A 23,697-nucleotide genomic window follows, 5' to 3' on the forward strand; every position below is an offset into this window, starting at 1 on the left:
AGAGACCTGCATCCTTCCTAACGAAACACAAAACAGGAGTTTTCAGTGAAATTCAGGACCTTAGCAAGGCATGTAAATTTGACTAGTTTGTCACTATATTCAGATGAGTTCAAGGCCTTGAAGTGTGTTACTTTCCTGTTGGTTTGGGATACTTCCAAAGTGAAAAAGAGAAGCAATTAGAGAAAAACTGCAGAATATCAGCAAATTTAGGATAATTAACTAGAAATTATATTGGTGGCTGCCCACTGGTTTGCAGCCAGCCATAAATCAGAATTGCAGAATCCCTGGATGGGTCAGGTTGGAAGGGACCAGAGGGGTTCACATCTGGTGCCACCTCCCTGCTCCAGCAGGGCCATCCCAGAGCACGGGGCACAGGATTGTGTCCAGAAGGGTCTGGAATACCCCGGTGAGGGAGATTCCTCCCCTCTCTGGTCTCTGCTCAGGGCAGAAGTTGTTCTTCCTGTGCAGGGGCAGTTCGTGGGCTCAGTCCCTGCCCATTGCTCTGGTGCCATTGCTGGGCTCTGCTCTGACCTCCGTGCACCCAGGGACACCCAGGGACACCCAGAGACATCCAGGAACACCCAGGGCTGAGGGCTCTCTCCCAACCTTGAACAGCCCCAGCTCCCTCAGCCTGTCCTGCTAAGAGAGATCCTTGCTCAGGAGTGTCACCTGCCCTGCCCCATGGGTGCTGCAGTGGGGTGTGCAGGGCAATGCCCAATGTCCCCCATGCTGGACTGTCCTGCTCACACACGTGGCCAGCACTGCCACGTGTCCTGCACTCATCAGAAATTCCAGCATGGCATTTATTTTCAGGCTCCAGGTCTTATCACTGCCCTCTCTCACTCTCCCTTCTTGCTCAGCACAACACTTCCCCTCCATGCAGTTCTCCCTCTGGTTTCCCTTGGGCTGGTGTGCCTGCATGGTGTTTCCAGCACATTCCAGGACCTCTTAATTGTCCAGCACTGACAGTCCTTTTTAATTCCTGCATCTGTCACACATGATTAGAAGTCTCCAAGGGAAATGTTTTCACAGGATTTTGCTGATACATCTCCCACCCCTGCACCTGACCCTGACCCCAGGACACAGACCTCCCTTATATCCTTCCAAGCAGAAACCAGCAGGTTGAGAATTGCTGGCACAAAACCCAGATGTATGCAAAAACTGAAGCTGGCAGTACAAGGGCCCACAGACACTATCTAAAGATGGCTCCTGTTCCTCAGAGGTCTCTTCTCCCAGGCAGAAAGTGACATGATGAGACAAAGCACCCTCAAGTTGCACCTGGGGAGGTTCAGGTTGGATATTTGGTATTATTTCTTCCTGGAAAAGACTGCCCAGCCCTGGCACAGCTGCCCAGGGCAGTGGTGCAGTCCCCATCCCTGGAGGGATTTAAAAGCTGTATGAGTGTAGCACCTGGGGACATGAGTCAGTGGTGGCCTTGCCAGTGCTGGGGGAATTGTTGGATTTGATGACTTTAGACAGCTTTTGCAGCCTAAATGATTCTGTGATTTATTCTTGTGTTTCTACTGCAAAATCTCCTCCATCCACCCATTCTGTTCCTGAGAGAGACTAAATCTGAACGTAGCAACCACCCACCAAGGGAGGCTGCAGAGAGACACTGACACGTGAGGAATTCATTCATCACCATGGTTTTGTTTAACAAGAACAAGCATGGCTCATTAACACAAAACTGTATTTTCAATAAGGTTAATACTCCAGTAATGCATAATTACAATCTAATAATTTAACACACAGGAGCACTGTAAAACAACTGTAAAGGACTTTGATTATTACAGTTTGCAAATGGACCAGAAAAGCCATTTACCGTCATTATGAAGCTGGTTCATATTGGGGGATGTAGTGCATAGGAAAAGCATTGCACGCTACAGAATTAAATTTCATTTTACAACTCTGCTAACCAACTGTAAAAACTGGAATCTGTCCCCATGGCTTGAGAAGGATTTTTTCCATAACATTAAAAAGAAACAAAAAAAATCCCCAACAACAGTGAAATTTTGCAACTGTAGCATTAATAGGACCCTGCTGAAGCCTAATTTTAAAAAGTCACCGTCTCCAAGGCATTTAATACCAGAGTTTTGTTTCTGTATCATTCTTTTTAATAACAGCATCTAATTAAAACATCTGTAAAATACTGACAGTTTTTAATTTTATGTAAAATTTGAAAAGCAAATAACAGGATATGTTCTAATGAAAGACAGCCACAGTAGTTATTATTAAGCAATGATGATAATTTCATTTAAGAATCACTTCTAAACGTGCATAATCTCTACCTTTAAGTCAGAGCAGAGCAGAGACATCAGTGAAATCACTACAGGCTCACTGAGGCTCTGTTGGTGTTTGAGCTTTGTTTACTTGAGTGTTTTCAGTTTAACTTATTCTGCAGAAGGTGACACTTCCCAGACGTGACTTTTCATAAGGTATTCTTTGAAAAGTGAAAGTAAGAAAATATTGCCACCACTCCCTGTGTGTGTGACTGTGCTGGGCCCACAAGGATCCCCTGCCCCTCACAGCCCAGGGTGGTCTCCGATGGATGCCATGCATGCACTGATCTTGGGACCTCAATTTCTGAAGCAAGAATGAAGGAAATGGTGTGAAACAGAAGTTTCTTCAAGCTAGCTGTTCCCTTTCTCACAGCATCTGCTTCAGAATATGTTCCACTGCCTCTGGGAAACTCTCACAGGTTAAGTAGGGAGCTGGGTTGATTTTGTTTTCATCTGCTGGACGGTATTTACCTGTAACACATTAACACAAAGATCCCTTTACCAAACTCATCTGAGTACCCTATTTTTCCCACCCAGAAAATTACAGCTTTGTCATAGCAGTACCAACCAGGAAAATGCCTATCTGGGCAAAAAACATCCCACAGAGCTTCCCTAAACAAATGCTGAGTCCTACTGGAGACTCCTTCAGGGGCAGCTCTGGATCAAAACTAGTGTTAATTGCACTGGTTCACTCTGCTGTACTGGCAAATGTCCACATTGTAGGTTCTTAATAATAATAATAATCATAGAATCCCAAAATGGTTTGGGTAGCAAGAGACCTTAAAGCTCATCCAGTCCCATCCCCAGCCATGGCAGGGACACCTTCCACTGTCCCAGGTTGTTCCAAGCCCCATCCAACCTCACTTTGGACACTTCCAGGGATCCAGGGGCAGCCCCAGCTGCCCTGGGCACCCTGTGCCAGGGCCTGCCCACCCTAACAGAGAAGAATTTCTTCCTAAAATCTCTAACCTAAATTTCATTTTGAACCCAGTACTCCCTGCTCTATCACTACAGTGTGACAGTAACAGTTCCCTCTGTTCTTTGATTACCCCTCTGGATTTTTGAGTCAGAGCAAAAATTCACACCTACAAGAGCAGCTGTCCCCATCTATGACTTTGGTCACCCTGCCATCAGCTGGGCTCTGTGCTGTGCTCTAGCCCTGGCTGACAGGCTGCCTCTGCACCACCCCAGCATGATGTGTGACCCCTGTCACACAGCAGCAGGGCTGGCCCCAGGCCCCAGAACACCTTCATTTCTGGGCACAGGGTGAGATCCCTGAAGGCACCACTGTCTCCTGATATGACCGATCCATTGAGTACTTACCCGTCCTTACCAAAATCCCACGCATGCCTGCCTGCTGGGCACCACCAACATCATCCCTGCAGTCCTGGGACACAGCAGGAGAGCAGTGGGTTAGTGGGCACAGACACTTCCATAACCTTTCCTGTTTTGCATATCACTTAAAAGCAGTGACACAGAGTCACATCTTTTAGCTACCCTATCAGTCACACTGTCACAGGAGTGGTTTTCTATGTGCTCTCTGCCTGATCAAATAGTGACTGAAGTCAGAGAGAAACCCCCATGGATTACACACTAAATCCTGTGAACTTTCATGGAATTGGTTAGGTTGGACAGTCCTTCTAAGATTGAGTCCAACCATTTCTGAGCACTGCCCATGTCTCCAACTGCCACATCCACACAGCTCTAAAGCCCTCCAGCGATGGGGACTCCACCAATGCCCTGGGCAGCTGTGCCAGTGCTAAAAATCCTATTTCATGAAGAATTTTTCTCTAATATCCCATCTAAAGCTCTAAACCACCCCCTGGCCCAGCCTGAGGCCGTTCCCTCTCCTCCTGTCCCTGTTCCCTGGCAGCACAGCCCGACCCCCCCGGCTGTCCCCTCCTGCCAGGGACTTGTGCAGAGCCACAAGGGCCCCCTGAGCCTCCTTTGCTCCAGGCTGAGCCCCTTTCCCAGCTCCCTCAGCTGCTCCTGGGGCTCCAGCCCCTTCCCCAGCTCAGTTTTCTCTCTAGAAATGACTGTTCCATCCTTTGGAATCCCCCTTTGCAGGCCCTGCACACGGAGGGCAGCACTGCACTGCTGGGCAGGTGAGGAGGGTTGGTGCCCACGTACATCTCCAATCATGACGGCCTCCTCGGGGGCACAGCCAGTGCCCCGCAGAGCCTCCAGGAAGAAAGTCTTCTCTGGCTTCCCCACCACGGTGGCTTTGGTGTCCGTGGCATACTCCAGCCCTGTCACAAAAGGTCCAGGTCCCAGACACAGGCCATCCTTCTTCTTGAAATACCTGGCTTTATGGATCGCTATGAGAGGCGCGCCATCCAAAATCAACCTAAAGAATGAATGAATGAAGAAGAGAGTACGAAAATTATATTAAAGGAATTATATTTACAACAGAAGTCCTCAAGTGGCTTTCACACAATCCCAGGATGATCTGGCTTGGAAGGGACCTTAAAACCCATCCAGTTCCACCCCCTGCCTGCCATCCCAGACTGCTCCAAGCCCTGTCCAGCCTGGCCTTGGACACTTCCAGTGATCCAGGGGCAGCCACAGCTGCTCTGGGAAACCTGTGCCAGGGCTCACCACCCTCACAGGAAACAATTTCTTACAGGTACAGGATGAATCATTTGACCTTAACTTTATATTTTAACTTTGAAGGAATTACAGTAACAAGTTACATTAAAAAACCTCAAAGCCATTTGACGCATTCACGTCCCTCTAAATTTCCCTGTTAACCCTGGGAGTTTGAGCAGGCTTGCTTCCACAGAACCTGCACCTCATCTTTGGTTCTCACATTTCTGTTATGTGCTCTGCAGATTTTCCTTGCAGCAGACACTGCATCCCCCTGTCCTGCAGCAAAGGTTAGCTGTGTGGGTGCTGCACAAGAGGAATGCTCCTGGTCCACCAAGCACAGCACTATTACTGCAGTCCTCCCCTCCTTCCCAAGTCTCAGTGCAACAAGAGCTCTCCAGACAGCATCTGGACTGCCAAACCTTTCCCCTTTGATTTTACATTTTCTCCAGGCAATGCAGATCATTCCAATCTTTATCACAACAGTGTGAAACACTGGCTGTTATTCTCACAGCAGAAAGGAGGATTCATTTTCCCCTTAACCTCTGATTTACAAAATTAAACAAAACAAAAGCCTTTAAGAAAACAGAGTCTTCCTTTGCCCCTGTTGTAAGAGGCTGGCTGAGGTGAACTGGATTCTCCTTGGAGGATGTCTGCAGAGCAGTCTGGAAGCTCTGAGCAGGACATAAATGATATTTCATTTCACTTAATTATCACAAAACACTCCTATTGAATCGATGCATTCTAAAGCAAGCTGAACAAGAAGAGAGCTGGGTTGTGCTTCTGTGAGCAGCCAGACATGTTCATGATTGGAAGATGCCTCTAGGACACAGGAAAATTTAATTTGACAGCATCACCACAACCACTACATTCAGCAGTTTGCAAGAGATCTCACCTGAGAGAATTCTCTTAAACAAGGCATCAAAATCCCACTTACACAGGAAGAGAAATTTAGTCTCAGTCATTTCAAGTGGTGCCTGGAGAACGGCCAGACTCTGTGAATCTCGTTTTGGGACTCATGTTGGGTTAGATTTACCTAAGTTAATGTTGGGAGTCAATGGAATAGTTGCCTACCACGTAATTAGTCAGCCTGGGCTCCTCACAGTCAGTGCAGAGGAAAAGGCTCTCCTAGGGCACAGTTCAACTGTCCTATTTTAAGCACTATTAGGTAAAAAAATGCCCTGAAGTGCCTCCCTTATCCCTCCAGAGCCCAGATCACCAGCACAGACACAGCACAGCACAGGAACCTGAACTTAGATACCTGCATTTAATCAGATTCACCTCAGAGTTCTGCAATCCCAATGCAATTCCAATTTCAATGCAAATCCCAAGTGACTTAATTATCTGAGTAAAGGAGAAGGAATAGGGCAAGGCTCAACAAGAAGAGAAGTGCCAGTGGTCAGTGCTTCCATCAGGCCTAACAGAACTGAGACCAGCAAAAGTTTATCCCCTATAGAGGACTGGGAGAAAAACCTAGAAGAAATCAGTGAGGTGTTACAGGTCAGACAGAGCCCATCCTGGGTTTTTTTAAGTGTCCTGATCTTCAGCCCGAAGCAAACAATGGATATTATTCAACAACTAATATATTCAGGACAGAAATATGAATCAGTTTAATGATGTAAGCACTGGGATAACTAGGTTATAACTAACCTATAGATAGGTTAAGCTCATGCAGTTGTGAAATTGAGTCCACACATGACCCAAAGTAAAAACCCAAATCAATTCCTTCAGCAAGGTTCACTAACAAGGCAGGCAGGGTCAGTTTGGGTCAACATCTGTTGATGTAACATGGAATTGGCAACAGATGAGGACAGCATTGGCCTCCTACTCCAAAAAACCTCCCTAAGACACTGGTGGGCAGTACTCGATACTCGCTCTTTAAATTTTATGGCTATGAAGACAGGTTAAGGTGTTTGATATCTGGGTTTTCACTGGATTTCAAGGTGCAAATCTGTGTGGTAGCCACCATCCTGTGAGCAAAGATGGGAAAGGGCTCATCACACACATCACTCAGCTCACATCCAGTGTCTGAAAGCTGAAGGTTTTTCAAGTTAAAATCAAGAGTGTGGAGTCAAGCCGGAAGAAGGACACATGGCTCTGCACATACTGTTGCAGCCTGGCTCACGGGTGGTCACAGATGGAGTCTATCTGACTTACTCCTCAGCCTAGAGGCAAAAATAAAACACTCAAGATCAGCTCCATAGTCCACCTCGCCCTACAAGTTGTGCTGGCCACTCCTGAATAGAAGATACTACAGAAGACATTGCTGGATATCCTGCATTAGCCAGGTAAGGAATAACCTGCCCTAAATACTGGATTTCATTCCCTGTAGCACACAGGTTCTGAAGGCTGGGCTTTGAACACAGAATCTGCCTCTCCTCTTGGAGAAGAGGAAATGGCCTCAGGCTGGGCCAGGGCAGGTACAGGTTGGACATGAGGAATTTCCCCATGGAAAGGGTGATCAGGTATTGGAAGGAACTGCCCAGGAAGGTGTTGGAGTTCCCATCCCTGGAGGTGGCACTCAGAGCTCTGTGCTGGTGACAAGGTGGGGATTGGTCACAGGTTGCTCTTGATGTGCTTTGGAGGTATTTTCCAACTCAATTCTGTGAATGCTTCCCCACATCCCTATTTTTGTGTACTTCCCCCTGATGAATTACTAACTTTTCCCCTCAAGAGACAGCACTTCTGCAGTTAAGTTAGACTGAAAGCTGTAAAAATAAGGTCTGGACTGCCTGAAGATCCTGGTGAAGAACCCAAATCTACCAAGATTAGTGGCTCCCTCACACGCTGCCACTAATAATGTGGTACATATATTGTGGCACAATAATGTGTGATATTCCTACCACCCTTTTCCTCCCAGAAAGAGAAGAGAGCCCAGCACAAGACAGCCCCCACTCCACCCCCTGCCAGGGGTTGCCTTACCGAAAAGCTCTGTTCATCATCTCATAGTGGAAGTGCTCAGGAGCCAGTCCCACCACCACTGCATTGGGGTTATCCGTGCCAATCCCTGGGAAATCAGAACAAGACTCTGAGCAGACAGGATTTAATTCACCCTTAGCAGCCCACAGTCAGCAAAGTCTGTTTAATGACTTTAAGGCAGAAACAAGCATTTTCCGACACAGTCATATCACAGACTCTGCTTTTATGTCTTTTATAGATGAAGAAAGCATCTGTGGAAAAGGTGCTGGTCTATTCCATCCTCCAGGAGCTGGACAGTCTTAACAGCAGCTGTGGGATGATTCTGTCACTGCTCCCACTGAAATGCAGCAGGACACAAAAATCCCTGTTTTAACTGAATGACTGTTTGCCATCTGAGAATCCCTCTCTACATATATTTAGGTGCTTTGTAAGACAGTAAGGCAGGAATTCAAGTGAATCCCATCCAGTTTTTTTCCCTCTAGTCACAGGAGTCACACTGACTGTATTGTTCCATGCATCTGATTCTGACAATAAATATGGCACTGCAGCATGGCCCAGCAGTTGTTACTCTAGATTAGTTTGGGCTTTTCTGGAAGGTCTTTTTTCAAAGTGGATTAAGGCCCTTGAGAACTGCAGTCCCACCCCTGGACAGAACCAGCAGTGGAAGCAGAGCAGCACCAGCAGGAGGGTTCTACTAACAGCATGTTATCAGCTGCATCCTGCACTCACTGAGGATTTTGTTCCACCTTCAAACCCTCTGCACCTTTCCCAGGACAGCCAGAGGTCCTGGCTGGCTCTGCTGGCTGAGGTCTCCTGCTGCACGTCCCTCAGGTAGTCCAGCCAGCAGAACATCCATTCAGAGGTGCCATGGTGGATTTGTGGAAGCATCTGTGTCCTTAAAACAGGAAAGGGCTCCATCTGCCTGTGACCAACTCTAATAGAAGATTAGCCAAGAACAGCTCAATAGGAGCCATTAAGAGGAATCTGAAGCACTCTCCACTGTACTGAAATATTCTAAGAGCAGCAATGAAGAAATGCGAGCCAAAGCCCTTGCAGCAAAAACAAACCAAACAACCCACTCCAGACCCAAGCGATACAGATGATGCACCGCGTGCCCCCAAGATACCTCTGTTTGTGCCATCTTGTATAAAATTAGCATTGGCTGCTGAAAAACTAATGGAAAGATCCCAAAACCATGGAGACCGAGCTGATTTAAATGTTGCCAGTGAAAGAGCTGCTGCTGCTGCTGTTTCTCACACAGGAGCGCCTTCCTGGGAGCACAAATACAGAATATTGCTGGGGACACATTTCTCTGGATATGATGTTAGGTAGAACAGATCACCAGGTTTCACTGCTCTCACAGAGGCTTTACTCCTGAGCATTGACATCTCTGAAGATTTCTGACCAGACTATGGCACCAAAATTTAACAGGAAATTCCTAGATCCAGGCAAGATTAGAACCTACATAAATGACACAGCCCAAAGATTTCAGTTTTAAGGTAAGAGCAGGCCAAGCCATCCATACTTTTGCTGCCTTGACTTTAAATAAAGAAATTTGCATGTAATGTATACAGTTTTCAAGTCTAAGTATGTTAAAAACATGGGTGTCTTTGCTACTCTTGATGCCCAAGTGAGAACACGTCACTTTCTGCTCCCCTTCCTGCTGAGGGAGGGAAATGGGAGCATCTGAAAGCAAAGCAGGTTTTAACCAAGTCTTTAGGAAGGAGAATTTAGAGGAGTCAGGGAAATGAACCTTGTGTCACCAGTGAATGTATCCAAGTACCAAGGGGTGAAACCTAAATGTTCAGTATAAGATAAGCAATAATTGCCTGGAGATTTTGCATTCAGTAATAACCTAACAGGGAAACAGCCTGCTGTGTGTGCCTACACACTGGTTTTTCAGCTCTTTATGAGTAAAACCTCTGTTGGAAGTCAGGTATTGCACAGATTGACATATCTTTGCTATAAAAAAATCAGCACTGGTAGTATTAAAGCAAATAAATCATTACCTAGTGATAACTGTGACTTCATATTCTGCACTGGAAATTAATGTAAAGCACTGAGTTTTACGTGAATTCCTGACTATTTGAAGGCCTTGGCTGCCATTTCCACTGCTCCTCAAGAAAATATAATTTTAGGCTGTTCGATGTTTGATTTAAAATGAAGACAGGACATTTATGACCCTGAAAAATTCCACATTTCAAGCTCCACCATGGCTGGTGGTCTATAGATGACCAAGAGCACAATGTTTCCTTCACTGTTAATGAGCAACATTAACTGTTGCTCACTCATTGTGTTGTTTCCTGAGCACCTCACCTGTGAAATCAGGCAGGGCCTTATCATCCACCAGGAGCAGGGGCCGCACCTGCTGCTGCTCCAGGAGGTTCCTGGCTGCTGTGAGGGAGGTGAAGATCTCGTGTTCAGCGATGTCGAAGCCCAGCCCCGTCAGCCTCTCCAGCAGGTCCCTCTTGCTCTCCTTGGTGGTGTTTGTCACAAACCGGACGGTCACCGGGGCACTGCGCAGCCTGCGGGGCGCAGAGGGGGAAACTGGACACAGGCTCCTCCTGTTCTCACACCAGTGCTTCTCTCTGGGGCTAAAAACAGCCCTAAAGGCTGCAGACCAAAAGACCACACAGAGGACTGGAGCCACACAAAAAACCTCTGTGACGTGGAAGAGACAGCAAGAATTATGCCTCCCAGACCAAGACAAGTCATCCTCCCCTCCTCTCCCTCATCTATCACAAAAAAATTCCTGAGGAAAACAGTGATTCCAATTCCCTCTTCACAGTAGCAGCCAGCACATCTATGATAACTAATTTGAAAAGCCTTTTTATTCCTTCTGCACAATAAATAACCCAGTCCCGCTTCTTGATCAAAATAAGCAAACAAAAGAATCTTGTTGCTGAATTAATGTATTGAACTCCACTGCTGAGTGAATTTCCCAGCAGCTGTGGCTCGTTCAGGATGCTCCAGGAGCCTGTGTTACCTTGGTGGTGGTTTTATGTCAGCTTCTGCAGCCATTTCCCCCTTTCCTGAGGAAAACCAGTATCACATAAAACCACATTATTGCCCTGTGCTGACAGTAAATGCTACCAAACAATCAAATAATTTTAAGGGACAGTTTCAGCAGCATTCCCTTTAATTATTCCCCCACCATCACTTTCTCTGTTGCTATAGGAACAAACAGAGACATCAGAACTGTGTGGAGAACATCAGAATGAAGTTGGAGACTTGCACCTGCCACTTCCTTCTCCTGTTTATCTCTTGTTTTATACCAGCCCTTCACAGGTATGAGCTGGTTAAAATGTCCCCTGGTTGATAATAAAACAAAAATTAAAATTATTTTTCCCTCTGGACCTCAATGAGCATAGTAACCCTAAAATATGTATCTCCATTTATTCCCTAAGCAAGCTGCATGTCATTCCTTCCAGCTTCTCTTTGGGAAGGACAGGGACATGGACTGGCAGAAAAGAGAGTGGGATGATAATTTTTTCCAAACCTCTGAGCCAAAAGACCTGGCTATTCTCTGACAGCTGCTCTCCATAGCTGTGACAGCACATATATATTATATGGATTTTCAAGAACACTGACTCTCCCTGCAGTTCTCCCTGCACAAGTTCTCCCTGCAGCAGGAAACACGGTGCAGTGACTGAAAGGGCAATGAATGAGTACCCAGTGTTTCACCAGTCTTTTACTTCCTTGCAGTTTTATGTCTTAAGGACATAATCATTTCCACAGCATTACCTGTGGGAAATGCAGCTTCCTAATCCTCCTGTGAACTTCTCCTCTGAGCGACAGTCCAGCTGTGCAAAACCCTTAGCAGCCCATTCAGCTCCAGTACAGAGTTCAGTTCTGCTCCTAAATCCTGATTAATCTTTAGTGGCCCAGAATCTTAAAGTGTCCTCCTTCATTCACCACAATATCAACTATCATTTTGGGATTTTTTCCTCATCCATTGCAAGATGTCTTCTCCAGGAAAACAACATACATTCCTGGGATCATGTGTCCTATTTCATCACTGACTTGGTTGGAATAAATAATTTTGCTGTGCCTCAGTGTCTTTAGGCACCCTTTCACCACAAGAGAAAGAGTTAACTGTCCTGGTTATTAATGTGTTGAAATTCCTACAAAAGAAAATAAAAAAGAGGTTGTCTACCTAGCAGAAAGAGACTATAAAAACAGTAATAACTGAGAAAAGCCTTGTCTGAATGAAATGAGAACTCTGCAGAGGTTGCCTTGCTCACTAAACCAAGCTTTGCTATCCCACTTTATCTCAGCACAGATCTAAAAGATCTGAGACGATCAGGAACAGTTCAGCTGAACTGATTTTGGGGTAATTCACCTGAATTCCACTTTGGCTATGGCTGTCTCACATGTGAATCAGTGGAGAGACCTTGAATATTGGGGGGTTTATGTCTAGAAAAGGCTTAGAAAACACAGAAAGAGCCGCTGAGGAAAGCAGCAGGGTGACACCACTATCTCCACCCTTTGCTGAGCTCTCCTGGCATTAACACAGGGTGAAGGATTTGTCTGTGTGCTTGCCCCACTCACCCACCCCTCTGAGCAATCAGCAAAAACACAACCTCCCAGAGGAAACCTAAACAAAAGAGGGGAAACTTGCCTTTTGAGGGCCTCCTGGGCTCCCGGCACAGCCGAGTCCTCGACGTGGAGGGTTCCATTGAGATCCACCAGCACGGCCTTCAGTGCGCGCCGCGCCGACATCGCGCCCTGGGACAGGCAAAGGGAGCCCCAGAGCGCTGAGCACACAGCAGGGACAGCACCCAGGGGCTCCACAAGCACCTCACTGCTGCCAACATCACTCACAGCATGAAATAAGCCCTTCTGGGTTGGGGGATAAAAGGAAGAATTTTTTTAAAAACCCACATAATTGATGGGGTGGTGTTTTTATCCAAAAGACCCTGTGGGAATCAGGTGCTGTTTGTTCTTTAAGTGCATCAAAACAAAATAAAATGAAGTTCTGTGAATGACTCAAGGGTGCTGGGGAGAAGGTCTGGGATTGCTGGCTCAAGACAATATCAGTCAATTCAGCAAGAATATTTCAGCAAGTCCCAGCGACACCAACAGTGAAAATAAAGACACAGTGCTCTGGCTGTAAAGCTCAAAATGCTCTGCCAAAGTGGATATTGTGGTTTTTATTTTTGCAAGAGAGACCTAGGGTGATGCAGCCCACACCACATCCACTCTGAGGCTGCTCAGTGCTAACAGTCAGGACTTTGCAGATTTTTAGCCTGGAAGCTCTCAGGACTCACACATATCCAGCACCTTGAAGGGTCTTGCAAAAGGGACAGCCAGGCCCTGTTTTTCTGGTTCCATAGACTCAGCCCAAAATAAAACCCAGCATTTGAAGGGTAAAGGCACCAGGGAAGGAACAGAGACCTGATGTTTGAGTCACCTGGCTAAAGAAAAACAAACACCTGTCTCCAAAAACAAACACTTCCCCTCATGTGTGCTGCAAGCACTGAATTTTTCTCCATTAAAAAGTCTGAGGAGCTGTTTCTCAGAAAATGTCCAATACAGCACCAATACTGCAACATTTTCTCCTATCATTAGACAACAAACATCTGAAAAGGCTGAGAGAGCTGGGATTATAGAAGAGAAGCTTTGGGGTGAATGGATTTTGGCTTTCCGGTGCGTGAGGGAAAGGAAAGGCAGAGAGAGACCATTTCCAAGCGATGAAGGGACAGCACACAGGCAATGGCTTCCCAGTGCCAGAGGGCAGGCCCAGCTGGGATATTGGGAAGGAATTGCTGGCTGGGAGGGTGGGCAGGCCCTGGCACAGGGTGCCCAGAGCAGCTGGGGCTGCCCCTGGATCCCTGCAGTGTCCAAGGCCAGGCTGGACAGGGCTTGGAGCAGCCTGGGACAGGGGAAGGTGTCCCTGCCATGGCAGGGGTGGCACTGGAGGGACTTTAAGGTCCCTTTCAACCCAAACCACTCTGGGATCTGCCAACCCTACAAGTGACCACAATTTTGTGTTCAGCTGGTTTGGTTACAGATAACATGTAGCATGCTTATACTTTAAAAAAAGTACAAGTCAAGAGGAGTAGTCAACACCATGACTGGAACCTGCCCTAATAAATTTCTGTCAGTTTTATGTTTGCAGACAGTTTTATAAATGGTCATGTGAACCTGCTGTCTCAGGTACACCATACACACACAAACACACACACCACGAAATTTTGATATTCCACTACCATTATTCATGCTGGCTCTCAAAATAAAAGTGCTTCTTTTACTGTACATCTGTTGATATGAAATCCAAAATTACATGTTGAGAACACACAGCTGAGAACTCCTAAACGATTAATTAACTCCATCAATTTCAACAGAAATTACTACTACTACCACTATTATTATTATTACTACTACTACTGTTACTGTGATTTTATTTTTGCCCTACATTTCCATTGCTTCTCCTGTTCACAGTATATTTATCCGGGAAATATGGAAGTTATCTGAAGAGCCAGTTTCCAGCACAGCCTAATTTTAAGGAAAAAGCTCATGAAGTGCCAAGGAAGTCCTAAAAGGCCTCCAGAACCACCGTTTTCATAATCTCATCCCAAGGAAAACTCACCTTGTCAGGACAAAGGGACCCCCCCAGCCCCGGTCACTGGGACAAGGACACGAGGAACACAACAAGACACAACCTAAGGGAAAGAGGGATAAATTCTATAAAAATAGATATGGTTATATATGTCTCTGGAATACATATGCGCGATGGAAAGATTCTGATGACACAGAGACGTGCCTTCCCGTCCCACAAAACCCCCGTCTCAATCAGATGGTACCGCCCCTTCCCGCCAGCTCACAACGGGCACACGGGCTGGCCCATTCCCTATCGGGGGAGTCGCGACCTCCGCGAGCTCCCCTTTTCCTGACGCGGATGGTTCCGCCCGCCCGTTCGCGGCCGAGTGCGACGGACGCGCCCACGCGGAGGAGAGGGGGTAGCAGGGAGCGCGGCTCCCCCGGCACTGACCCGTTCCCGCCGCCGCCGCTGCGCTCTGCCCGCCGCCCGCGGGGTCCTGGCAGAGCCGCGCCCGCCCAGCCCCGCGCCGGGCCCGCCCGCCACCAGCGCGGCAAATGAAAAACAAAATGTAATGATTATTGCCATAAATAAATACCGACCTCAGCCCTCAGAGGGCCTCTCGCCGGTCCGCGTCCGGCAGTCGCGACAGGCAGCGCGGGGGGGCAGCCCGCAGGGCCCTGAGGGTTTCGTGACATGGGTATGGTTATAAATTGTAAAAATTACACCCGCTCTATCCATTATATCCCTATCGTTATACCTGTTACAGCCTCCTTATCCTAGATATACAATTTAAAATCATATCATATGTGGATATGATCATAATAATGTAAATTATATTCCTTATATCCTATATGGACATGTTTATGTCCGTAGTCATACATTATGGATAACCATAAGCCATTATCAATAATATATAAATAATCTGTATATTATGAATATACCATGTCCTGTATGCTTATTATATATAATAATATATCCAGATGTCGATATTATTATTATAAATATATTTATACTTATATAAACGTTATATACAAAATGTTATATCTATATATATATATCTATATATAGATACATAATACCCACAATATATCCATGATAACTAGTGTATATATATATGATACTGGGAATAAATTATTCCCATTATATATCTACAATTGAATGTTTTAAATTACATTCATGATATGTCCATAGTGACTAATCCGCTTATATTATTCACATAAGAATATGTAAATAAATTTCTATACCTTTAATTCTACATTTATGCATGTTTATATATTTTTGTAATATGAATTTTAATCTATAAATGTAACATATATATATTTACAAACTACTACTAAGGTGTATATATGTATATATATATACTACTATATAAGGTGTTTATATATGTAATAACTTTATTTTGCATGTTCCATGTTTTTTGGCAGTTTTAGCTGCAGAGCTGTTCCAGAAGGGCTGGAATCCACAGGAGGAGACAGCAGCAGCGTGGTTATTCCTCGGCTGTCCCTGCACACCCCTCGCCCTCTCTCTGCTCCCTACCTGCACACCTGGTCCTTGGCTGCTGGCCCACTTTGAATCGCTATTTTTCACCTGTCAGGTGGAACTCGTCCCAGTTTTGCCTCCAACGTGGGATTCCTGCTGCTCCTTCTCTCTGCACGTGCCCAGCTGGCTCTGCCCATGCGTGCAGCCCCTCTGGAAGCACAGCAAGGAGAAATTCACTTTTCACCCGTTTTATTTTGAAGCTGCTGCTTGTAATCTTTAGTACTCACTTTTATTTCAGTAAGAACAAATCAAGTTTTGACAGTCAACAGAGGCAGAAATGGAGTTACAGTTTGGCACTTGCTTCCAGTGCCACAGCCACGCAAACATCAACTGCTGCTTTTCTCTCCAAAAAAATTTCACAGGAATACAAAATGTTCCACACACAGATTGCCCCATTTCCACGGAAGACAGATCTGTGAAAACTGAGCCAGGCTGGACCCTCGTTGTGAAAAATGAGCTGCACTTTCCTGGTAAAATTTTAATAAAGTTTAATAAAATAAAAGTTTAATAAAGGGCAATAGGAGACAAAAATAAAGTGAAGTTTAACGGCTGTGTGTTTGCTGGCATAGCAGTAGCAGGGGTCTTCATCATGTGTGCATCAGCTGTTATCCCAACCAAGCAGCAGTTCAAGCATAACCATCAGCTATTCCACTACTTTGCCTAAGTTCCGTTAATAGAAATAAAAAACTAAAGCAAAATTACTTTAACATTATATATAGATAACATCCATTTCAGTATTTTTGTGAAAAGCCAATATATGTATTTGTAACACTCGTCACCTCTGACTGACACAAAGATCACCTTAAAGGAATTACTTGTAACAGATCCACGTGTTTTAAAATTTAAAGATCCCGAAGATCCTGTTCTGCCTCAGGACAGTGTTACCACGTCTCATTGGGTTTGCTACATAAACCAAAACACAGCTCCACAGCAGAGACACGATACTGCCAAGTGCCACAGAGACGAGGGAAAAATTATGTATTTCATATAAGAGCAATAACTCTGGTATTTGGAACAGGATGAAGCAGAGTTTTGAGATATCCCCACTGTACACAGATAGAGAGTTAGGAAAGAGAGTGCTTAACTTGCAAATTTAGGATTTATTTACAAAAATCACTAAGAAAAAAGGAAAAAACATAAAACTCTTCTCCTGGATGTACTTTACTCTGCAAAAAACTGTGATTGAAGATGATTAAATGCATTTACATTTTACAGATTCTTCATATACAACAGCATATGCTTTAGTCATCAAGACATCAGGAGAAAAGATGATTGACTAAGCTGCTTTAAAATAATGAAACTGACAGGTTTCCCTCGACCTCCCCTCTTCAAAATTAAGGGAAAACACTTTAGCAGAGGAACAGACAAAGAATTCTAACTTTTCTAAAAGGATACCAGAGAATCACCTTTTCCAATTCAGACCTAACTCAGCAGTCTTAATTGAGATGAGACCTGGTTGGAAAGCAATTAGCAGCATTCTCTGCAACAGAACTGCTAAGTCACACACACACACACAGTTGCACTTTTAAAGCTGTTAATTTAACAAATGATGATGATGATGGAGGGCAGGGGAAGAAGCAGTAACAGAAAAGGCTGCAAATTCGCAGATTTTTCACAAATAAATGCATTTGAAAAGCACAGGGTATTCACCTCCCTGCATTGTTTCCCGGAAGCTCAGAATACAAATGGTTCCCCACTTCAACCACAGTAATCACCACGCATAAGTTTAATACATATTTTAAAAAGTATAATAACAATCCTTGACAGAAAAGTAACAAATGTTAATCACTAATATCCCCAAAGTTAACAGAGAGTTACCCAGCTCTAGGTACAGCTTTTTTTTTCTTAATTTTTAATTTTTTTTTTTTCAGTTTTGCACTGCAATTGCACCCATTTTCAACTGACTTCACCATCAGTATGAAATACTGACTTGGAAGACAAAAATCCCCAATCAAAGAAGGAAAATTCAGCTTTCATTGTTAACCTGAATCAGGACTTTACCCAGCTGGTTTTATCTCCCTCTATATCTCAGCTGGACTTCAATCCTTTATAACAACTATTCTTTATAACACATTTCTAGAGCCTAATTCATATTCTCTTAAACAGTTCCATGGTAGTAATTGAAATGGAAACAAACAGATTGCTGTCTTCCTCAATTTAAAAACAAATTGGAGAGCGTACTGAAGGAAATTCATCCCTGAGTAACGAGGCATTTAAAAGCTGCAGCCCATTGCCAGTCACTGCAACATCCTATGACATTTACTCTAATAATTAATCAACACTATGAACAGGCAGCAACAGAACTGGTCACAGTCCAATGTGTTTGCAGCATTGTTGCATTGATCCCGTGATCCTGCTTAATGAAACTGCAAGGGAACATTAGGAAATGGGATAAATAGAAACAGTGTCTTTTATTAAGTTGAATGTCAGATTGACAGCTAAACCATGCTGGATTCCAGGGAACTCGGAGCAGTGGTGGTCAGCAACTGGCTTCTTTGGATGTCCAAAGGATCTCTACTGGGTGTCTTCAACCGAACAACAGGAGAAAAATGATTGTGATGGAGTTCAGGGCTATTAATGGCACTGCAGAGGGGAAAAAAAGAGAAATTAATAGTGAGACTTTTCCTTTTCACATCACAAAATGACAGAGCTTCATAAAACCTTGGGAGAAGGAGCAGGACCAGTCAAAATTTTAGAAATAAACTTAATTTTCCTATGTAAAGTTGGGAGCAGTGGAAGGAGCCAGGCTCAAATCCTAGGATACTAGATATTAGTAGAAAGCAACAGGAGAAATATTTTTCCACACCCTGTTTTAACTTTAACCCAGAGCCTTTAATTTTTTTTTTAACTTTAACACAAATAATTCTTTCTCCAAATGAAAGTGAACCATCTAAAATTCAGTTTCTATCCTTGGCTTTAGAATGTGCTTTAGAATAAATGTTTTGAGTTTTACTGAGTGGTAGGCAGCACAGGTTAAGATTTGTTACTCCCTCTCTACCATCATCTACAAAATTAATTTTTGGTGTCCTTCATAATGAAGAACTATCAGTAACTTACAAATTAAGTATATTTTTCTCCATCTTCTGAGGCACATAAGCCTGGCTTGCCTTTCTTAAACTCGGAATTACATTTCCCACACCGGTACTTCCCATAAAACTGGATTTAGACAAGGTGATTGACACTAATTGCACACTTTGGTTGATCATCAAGCTTCCTCCCAGCTGCTGAACTCCAAGAGAAGGCAAAAGCCCAGCAGGAGAAATGCAAGCCAGAGGCAGGAAATGTTTTTGTACTTTTATTAGAATTAGGGCACTTCAGGCAAAGCCTGCACCCTTAAAGATAGTCCAGGCCTAGAGGAAGTACAGATTAGTGCAGAAACAAGACATTACAGATTGTAACAGTAATAATAATAATAGAAAATATTGTGCCCTTACATCTCATAACGGTTCGTATTGATCGAATGAGGTTTGTCAGCTGTGCTTTAATTCCTGGTTCCTCTCCAAATCCTCCAATCCCTTGATCACTTCCCCAGCCAACTGGGTCACATAAAAACAGACACACACGTTAGGAAAAAAAACCCCAAAACCACACAACAAATGCTGCACTTTTAAGAGCAATTTATCCTGAATGTAGTTTATACCAACACAGACAACCCAATTAGCTTTATTTCACGAGCATATTTTAGTACAATAGGGTGAAAGCTGCTAAACCTCAAGTTAAGGAGTGAAAAATCCGTGTTTCTGTAAAGAAAACCCTCACCTCTGCAATATGCCACTGTTCCCTATGTGCCCAGAGTAATAGATGATTTCATCTTGGCTTAAAAAAAAACAGCTGTCAAAATAAACCCTAAAACAACTGCAACATGTTCATAGTCTTGAAAAATAAAACAGCAAGTAATTGCTGGGAGTGAAGTGATGATGCTTCAGCACTGAGGAAGAGGCCACACGAGAGAAAAACGGCCAGTGCAAATTACAAAATCGGGGTGATGATTTTTGCAACTGCTGTAAAAAAAAATTAGAACTTTCAAGGAAAAAAATTTGGAATTTTTCTAAGTCCTGAAGTTTTACAATGCCTAGACACAGCATGATGGGACTAGGGACAGGCACAGGGATTTCTAAGACCTGCTGGTCACAGCCCTTATCATTTTGGGGAGGAGCAGAGCAAGGAGCAGCCCTCAATACCCCAAGATCCACTGCCCACTCTGTTTATTTTTCCCCCACAGACCACTTTTGAATGATTTTTGTTCTCCCTTTCTCATCTCCCTGGCACCAAACTGAGGGTGGTGGGCGAGTGGTCTCCCTCACCAGCCTTGCCAGTGGCTGCTTCCCACTGAGATAAGCCTGGAGCTACATTCCCAAGCCTCACGAGACTGACAAGTGGCTTCACTCATCCCACTAGTTCCCACATCTCCCTTTTTTAATTCCAGCTGCTCGTCAGGAGAGCAAAAGAAAAGCCCAAACCCAAACTGAGCAGATCCCTTGAAGCAAATCCAACCGGGGAGCAGGAAAAAGGGATGTCTTTCTGCTCGCCTGCCAAAAATCCTGGCTCAGCCTGACGTGGAGAAGTCAGGATTCTCCACACCAATGAACTGGGAAACCGTGGATCATTGGCCATTTTTTGCCCCCCCACAGCTTTGCAGATCTTTGTCGGTGGATTTACTCTGTTTTGCAGGGCTTTGGCTTCTTTTGAAGGGCAAGCATGCCCAGCCCTGGGAATCCCAAGGGCCGAGAGCCGCCATCTCATCAAGAACCGGGCACGACAAGATAAAGGAAACCTTTGCAGGACACCGAACATTCCGAGCCGCGGCACGAAGGGGAGTGAAACAGTTAAAAATGGATAAGAAAAAAGGGCAATTATGGGGGGGGAGGGGGGGGGGGGGGGGGGGGGGGAAGAGAGAGAGACAAAGGTAGAACGGAAGCGGCTGGGAATTCATCCCCAAAGCCCAAACCCACCCTGAATCCCAAACCCCTCCCCCTCGCTCTGCTGCTCCCACCGGCAGGCAGCGGCGGCGGGGCCGCGGCCACCACGTCCACCCCCCAGGCCGGGCGGCCCTCCCAGCTCACCGTGGCGAAGGAAGCGCTCCTCGTGCAGCACGGCCACGGCATTGACGATGAGGAGGGAGGCCTGCAACAGCGAGTAGAGCGTGAACGCCATGGCCCAGCGGGGCGGGACCGGGAGCGGCACCGCGAGCAAGATCGGGAGCGGCGCCCGAGAGAGACGTGGCGGGGCTGGGGGCGGAGCCTCTCCTCACGGGTCGTGAGGGGGCGGGGCGTGCTGGGGCGGAGCCATCCTATGGGCTAGGGGCGGGGCTTTTAATGGGGGCAGGCCTATCAGCTGCGACAGGGCGTTAGGTGTGCACGGAGGGGGCGGGGCTTCGCGGGGCGGGGCAAATTCGGGGCGTGGCTTGGGGCTCCGGGGCACTTGGGGCGTGGCTTTTTGGGGGCGTGGCCTCTCTGCAGCGCCGTTCCCGCCCCCGAAGGGCGGGGACTGGCAGGGGGCTGGCCCTGGTGGGCGTGGCCTTCTGCTGCCGGCAGCCGTGCTCCACTCTGGGTTTGCCCGCGGATCCCTCGGGACCCCGAATCCCTCGGAGCCCCTCGGGTCCGGCGGAACCCTGTGGATCCCTCGAGCCCGTGGATCTCGCAGAGCCCCGTGGATCCCTCGGTGCCCCTGGGAATCCTTGGAGTCTCCTGTGTCCTTTGGAGTTATGGATCCCTCTGGTCAATGGATCACTTGGATGCCTGTGGATCCCTCGACTCCGTGGGTCCCTCGGAACCCCGCGGGTCCCATGGAGCCCCTTGGGTCCATTGGATCCGTGGATGCCTCACGCTCGTGGGTACTTTGGAGCCCCGTGGAGCCCTCGAATCCGTGGGTCCCTCAGAGCCCTGTGGGACCCTCGGAGCTCATTGGGTCTGTGGATGCCTCGGGTTCATGGATCCCTCGGAGCCCTGTGGTTCCATCAGAACCCCTTGGGTCCGTCGGATCCGTCAATTCCTTCAATCCATGGATCCCTTGGAACCCTGTGGATCCTTCGGGTCCATTGGTCGTTCAGAGACCTTTGGATCCCTTGGGTCCATTGATCCGTCAAAGCATCTTGGGTTCACTGGGTCCATGGTTCCCTTGTGTCCATGGAGCCCGTGGAGCCCTGTGGATCCCTCGGGTCCATGGATCCCTCGGATCCCCATGGGTTCCTAGGAGCCCAGTGGGTCCGCTGGATCCATGGGTCCCTCGGGTCCATGGATCCCTTGGAACCCCGTGGTTTTCTCAGGTCCGTGGGTCCTTCGGAGCCCCGTGGATTTCTCAAGTCCGTGGATCTCTCGGAGCCCCATGGACCTCACAGCGTAGGCTGTGACATGGGAAGCTCCGCTCGCCATGTAGCAAGTGCCCTTTGGATTCAGAGCGGGAGTAAGGCTCATCCTCATCATCCTCCGTCGGTATCGTGGCGTCTCCCGGTGGTGGGAGCTGGCAGTGAGACATCGTCCGGTGTGGGGCAGCCCCCTTTGGCCATCCATCATCAGCAATCCAGTGCTAGTAGAATTAATAAAACACCATAAACACTGCATATGCAAAAATACATGAGCTTATACTGATATTAAGTCTTATGTACACCGGGGTTTTTCTATGTGTTTTCTCAATACACTGGTTTTCCTTCTATCCTGACTGAGGTTTCTAGCCAAAAGTCAGCCCAGATCCCAGATGCTGTTTGTCCAACATGTAGTGCTGCAGAACCCAAAGCAGAACCCAAAAGAAAACAATTACCTTTAACACTGGATTGATCAGGGCTTCTGGGTGGTTCTGCAGTCAAACAACAAAAATAATCACAACTGGAGCTCAGGGATACTGTATCCCTGTTTTAGCTACTGTAGTTATATAGTTATCCCTGTATTGTAGTTACACAGTTATCCCAGTGTAGTTCTTGATGCACCAGTAGACATTTTTTTTCCCTTTTTCTCTTTCAGTCCAATGGGCTGAAAAGGGTGATTTGCATAACCCCCGTGATTTTATTTCCCAGTAATCACACAGTACACAAGCCCCTTAACTCCGGATGGTTGGTAGCTTTTATTACTCAGCCAGGGCACAATGATTTGCATAATCACTGTGTGGTTATGGTTATTAGACCCATCCTCTCCAACAGAGGAGATAACTTTGTGCTCAGTGTGGTGGACTGGAGAGACCCCATCTCGACTCCCAGCCCTGCCACAGACTTCTGACACAACCTGGACAAATTATTCACCATTTACAAATATTGTGTCTCTGCACTCTGTGTGAAGATCCCCTCACCAGCAAGTGATGATCTGATACTCCGATTATTGTCAGGTATATATAATCAATAGACGCTCAGACACCATATGAATCAGCTGTGAAGAAACCCCACACCTCAGCTTCTTCTTGTGTTCATCTTTCCTTTCCAAAACACCCACTTTGGTACAGTCAGTGTCACACTATTGTGTATCTTAATAATCATTACTGTTAAATAACATTACATTTTAATAATAGAATAAAGATAAAGCACCCCATCATCAGAACCACAGCATATTTTCTTTATAGTTTACTCCCAAAATTGCTGTTATTAAACAAGGGAGATAGAGAATCAAGCATATTCATCAGAGTTCTGTCATCTGGTTAAAAGCATTGTCATTTCAGCCTCAAAAAGGAATACAGTTTCAATTCAAGGTAGTGACTAAAACATCTATTTCAGTTCCAGTAAGCTCAGTATTTTTGAAGCCTGTACTGAAGTGTTTACTTACACGAAAACTCATTGTTCTTCCCAAATGCTGGCTCTGGTTCTGAAAACTCTTATGTGTATGATTAACTTTGTAAGTCAGCAGTTAG

General features: G+C 45.9%; 2 protein-coding genes across 3 annotated transcripts; both read right to left on the bottom strand.

Annotated features, from left to right (window-relative positions):
• Positions 1 to 1,630: 1,630 nt before the first annotated feature.
• Positions 1,631 to 14,810, bottom strand: HDHD2 (haloacid dehalogenase like hydrolase domain containing 2). Of its 2 annotated transcripts, XM_014257033.2 has the most exons (8): positions 14,779 to 14,810; positions 14,377 to 14,449; positions 12,406 to 12,512; positions 10,101 to 10,309; positions 7,788 to 7,872; positions 4,410 to 4,626; positions 3,603 to 3,666; positions 1,631 to 2,750 (listed from the first exon to the last, which is right to left on the bottom strand). In XM_014257033.2, exons 3-8 carry the CDS (start codon positions 12,504 to 12,506, stop codon positions 2,647 to 2,649), a joined length of 780 nt encoding a protein of 259 aa, XP_014112508.1. In that variant the 5' UTR covers positions 12,507 to 12,512; positions 14,377 to 14,449; positions 14,779 to 14,810; the 3' UTR covers positions 1,631 to 2,646. The 2 variants fall into 2 exon arrangements, with proteins under 2 accessions (XP_014112508.1, XP_005528140.1); XM_005528083.3 differs by lacking the exon at positions 14,779 to 14,810 and having other exon boundaries at positions 14,377 to 14,565.
• A 2,137-nt stretch (positions 14,811 to 16,947) lies between these two features.
• IER3IP1 (immediate early response 3 interacting protein 1) lies at positions 16,948 to 21,124 on the bottom strand. Its single transcript, XM_005528082.3, has 3 exons — positions 20,931 to 21,124; positions 19,302 to 19,403; positions 16,948 to 18,450 (listed from the first exon to the last, which is right to left on the bottom strand). The coding sequence occupies exons 1-3, from the start codon at positions 21,019 to 21,021 to the stop codon at positions 18,395 to 18,397; spliced, it is 249 nt and encodes an 82-aa protein (XP_005528139.1). The 5' UTR covers positions 21,022 to 21,124; the 3' UTR covers positions 16,948 to 18,394.
• Between the last annotated feature and the right edge of the window lie 2,573 nt (positions 21,125 to 23,697).

This window comes from Pseudopodoces humilis, chromosome 4 (genome assembly GCF_049639895.1).
Source record: "Pseudopodoces humilis isolate 2021_Gansu_Grassland_sample_001 chromosome 4, ASM4963989v1, whole genome shotgun sequence".
In the NCBI taxonomy this organism is placed as follows: Eukaryota; Metazoa; Chordata; class Aves; order Passeriformes; family Paridae; genus Pseudopodoces; species Pseudopodoces humilis.

Coding starts and splice junctions, on each gene's coding strand:
- HDHD2 (XM_014257033.2), bottom strand. CDS start 12,506: ATGTCGGCGCGGCGCGCACTGAAGGCCGTGCTGGTGGATCTCAATGGA. Junction 7,873..10,100: donor GGCCCTGCCTGATTTCACAG/GTGAGGTGCTCA, acceptor CTGATTTCCCAG/GGATTGGCACGGATAACCCC. Junction 2,751..3,602: donor TGGGATTTTGGTAAGGACGG/GTAAGTACTCAA, acceptor AATGTGTTACAG/GTAAATACCGTCCAGCAGAT.
- IER3IP1 (XM_005528082.3), bottom strand. CDS start 21,021: ATGGCGTTCACGCTCTACTCGCTGTTGCAGGCCTCCCTCCTCATCGTC. Junction 19,404..20,930: donor GGAGCGCTTCCTTCGCCACG/GTGAGCTGGGAG, acceptor TATGTGACCCAG/TTGGCTGGGGAAGTGATCAA. Junction 18,451..19,301: donor AATACGAACCGTTATGAGAT/GTAAGGGCACAA, acceptor TCCCCTCTGCAG/TGCCATTAATAGCCCTGAAC.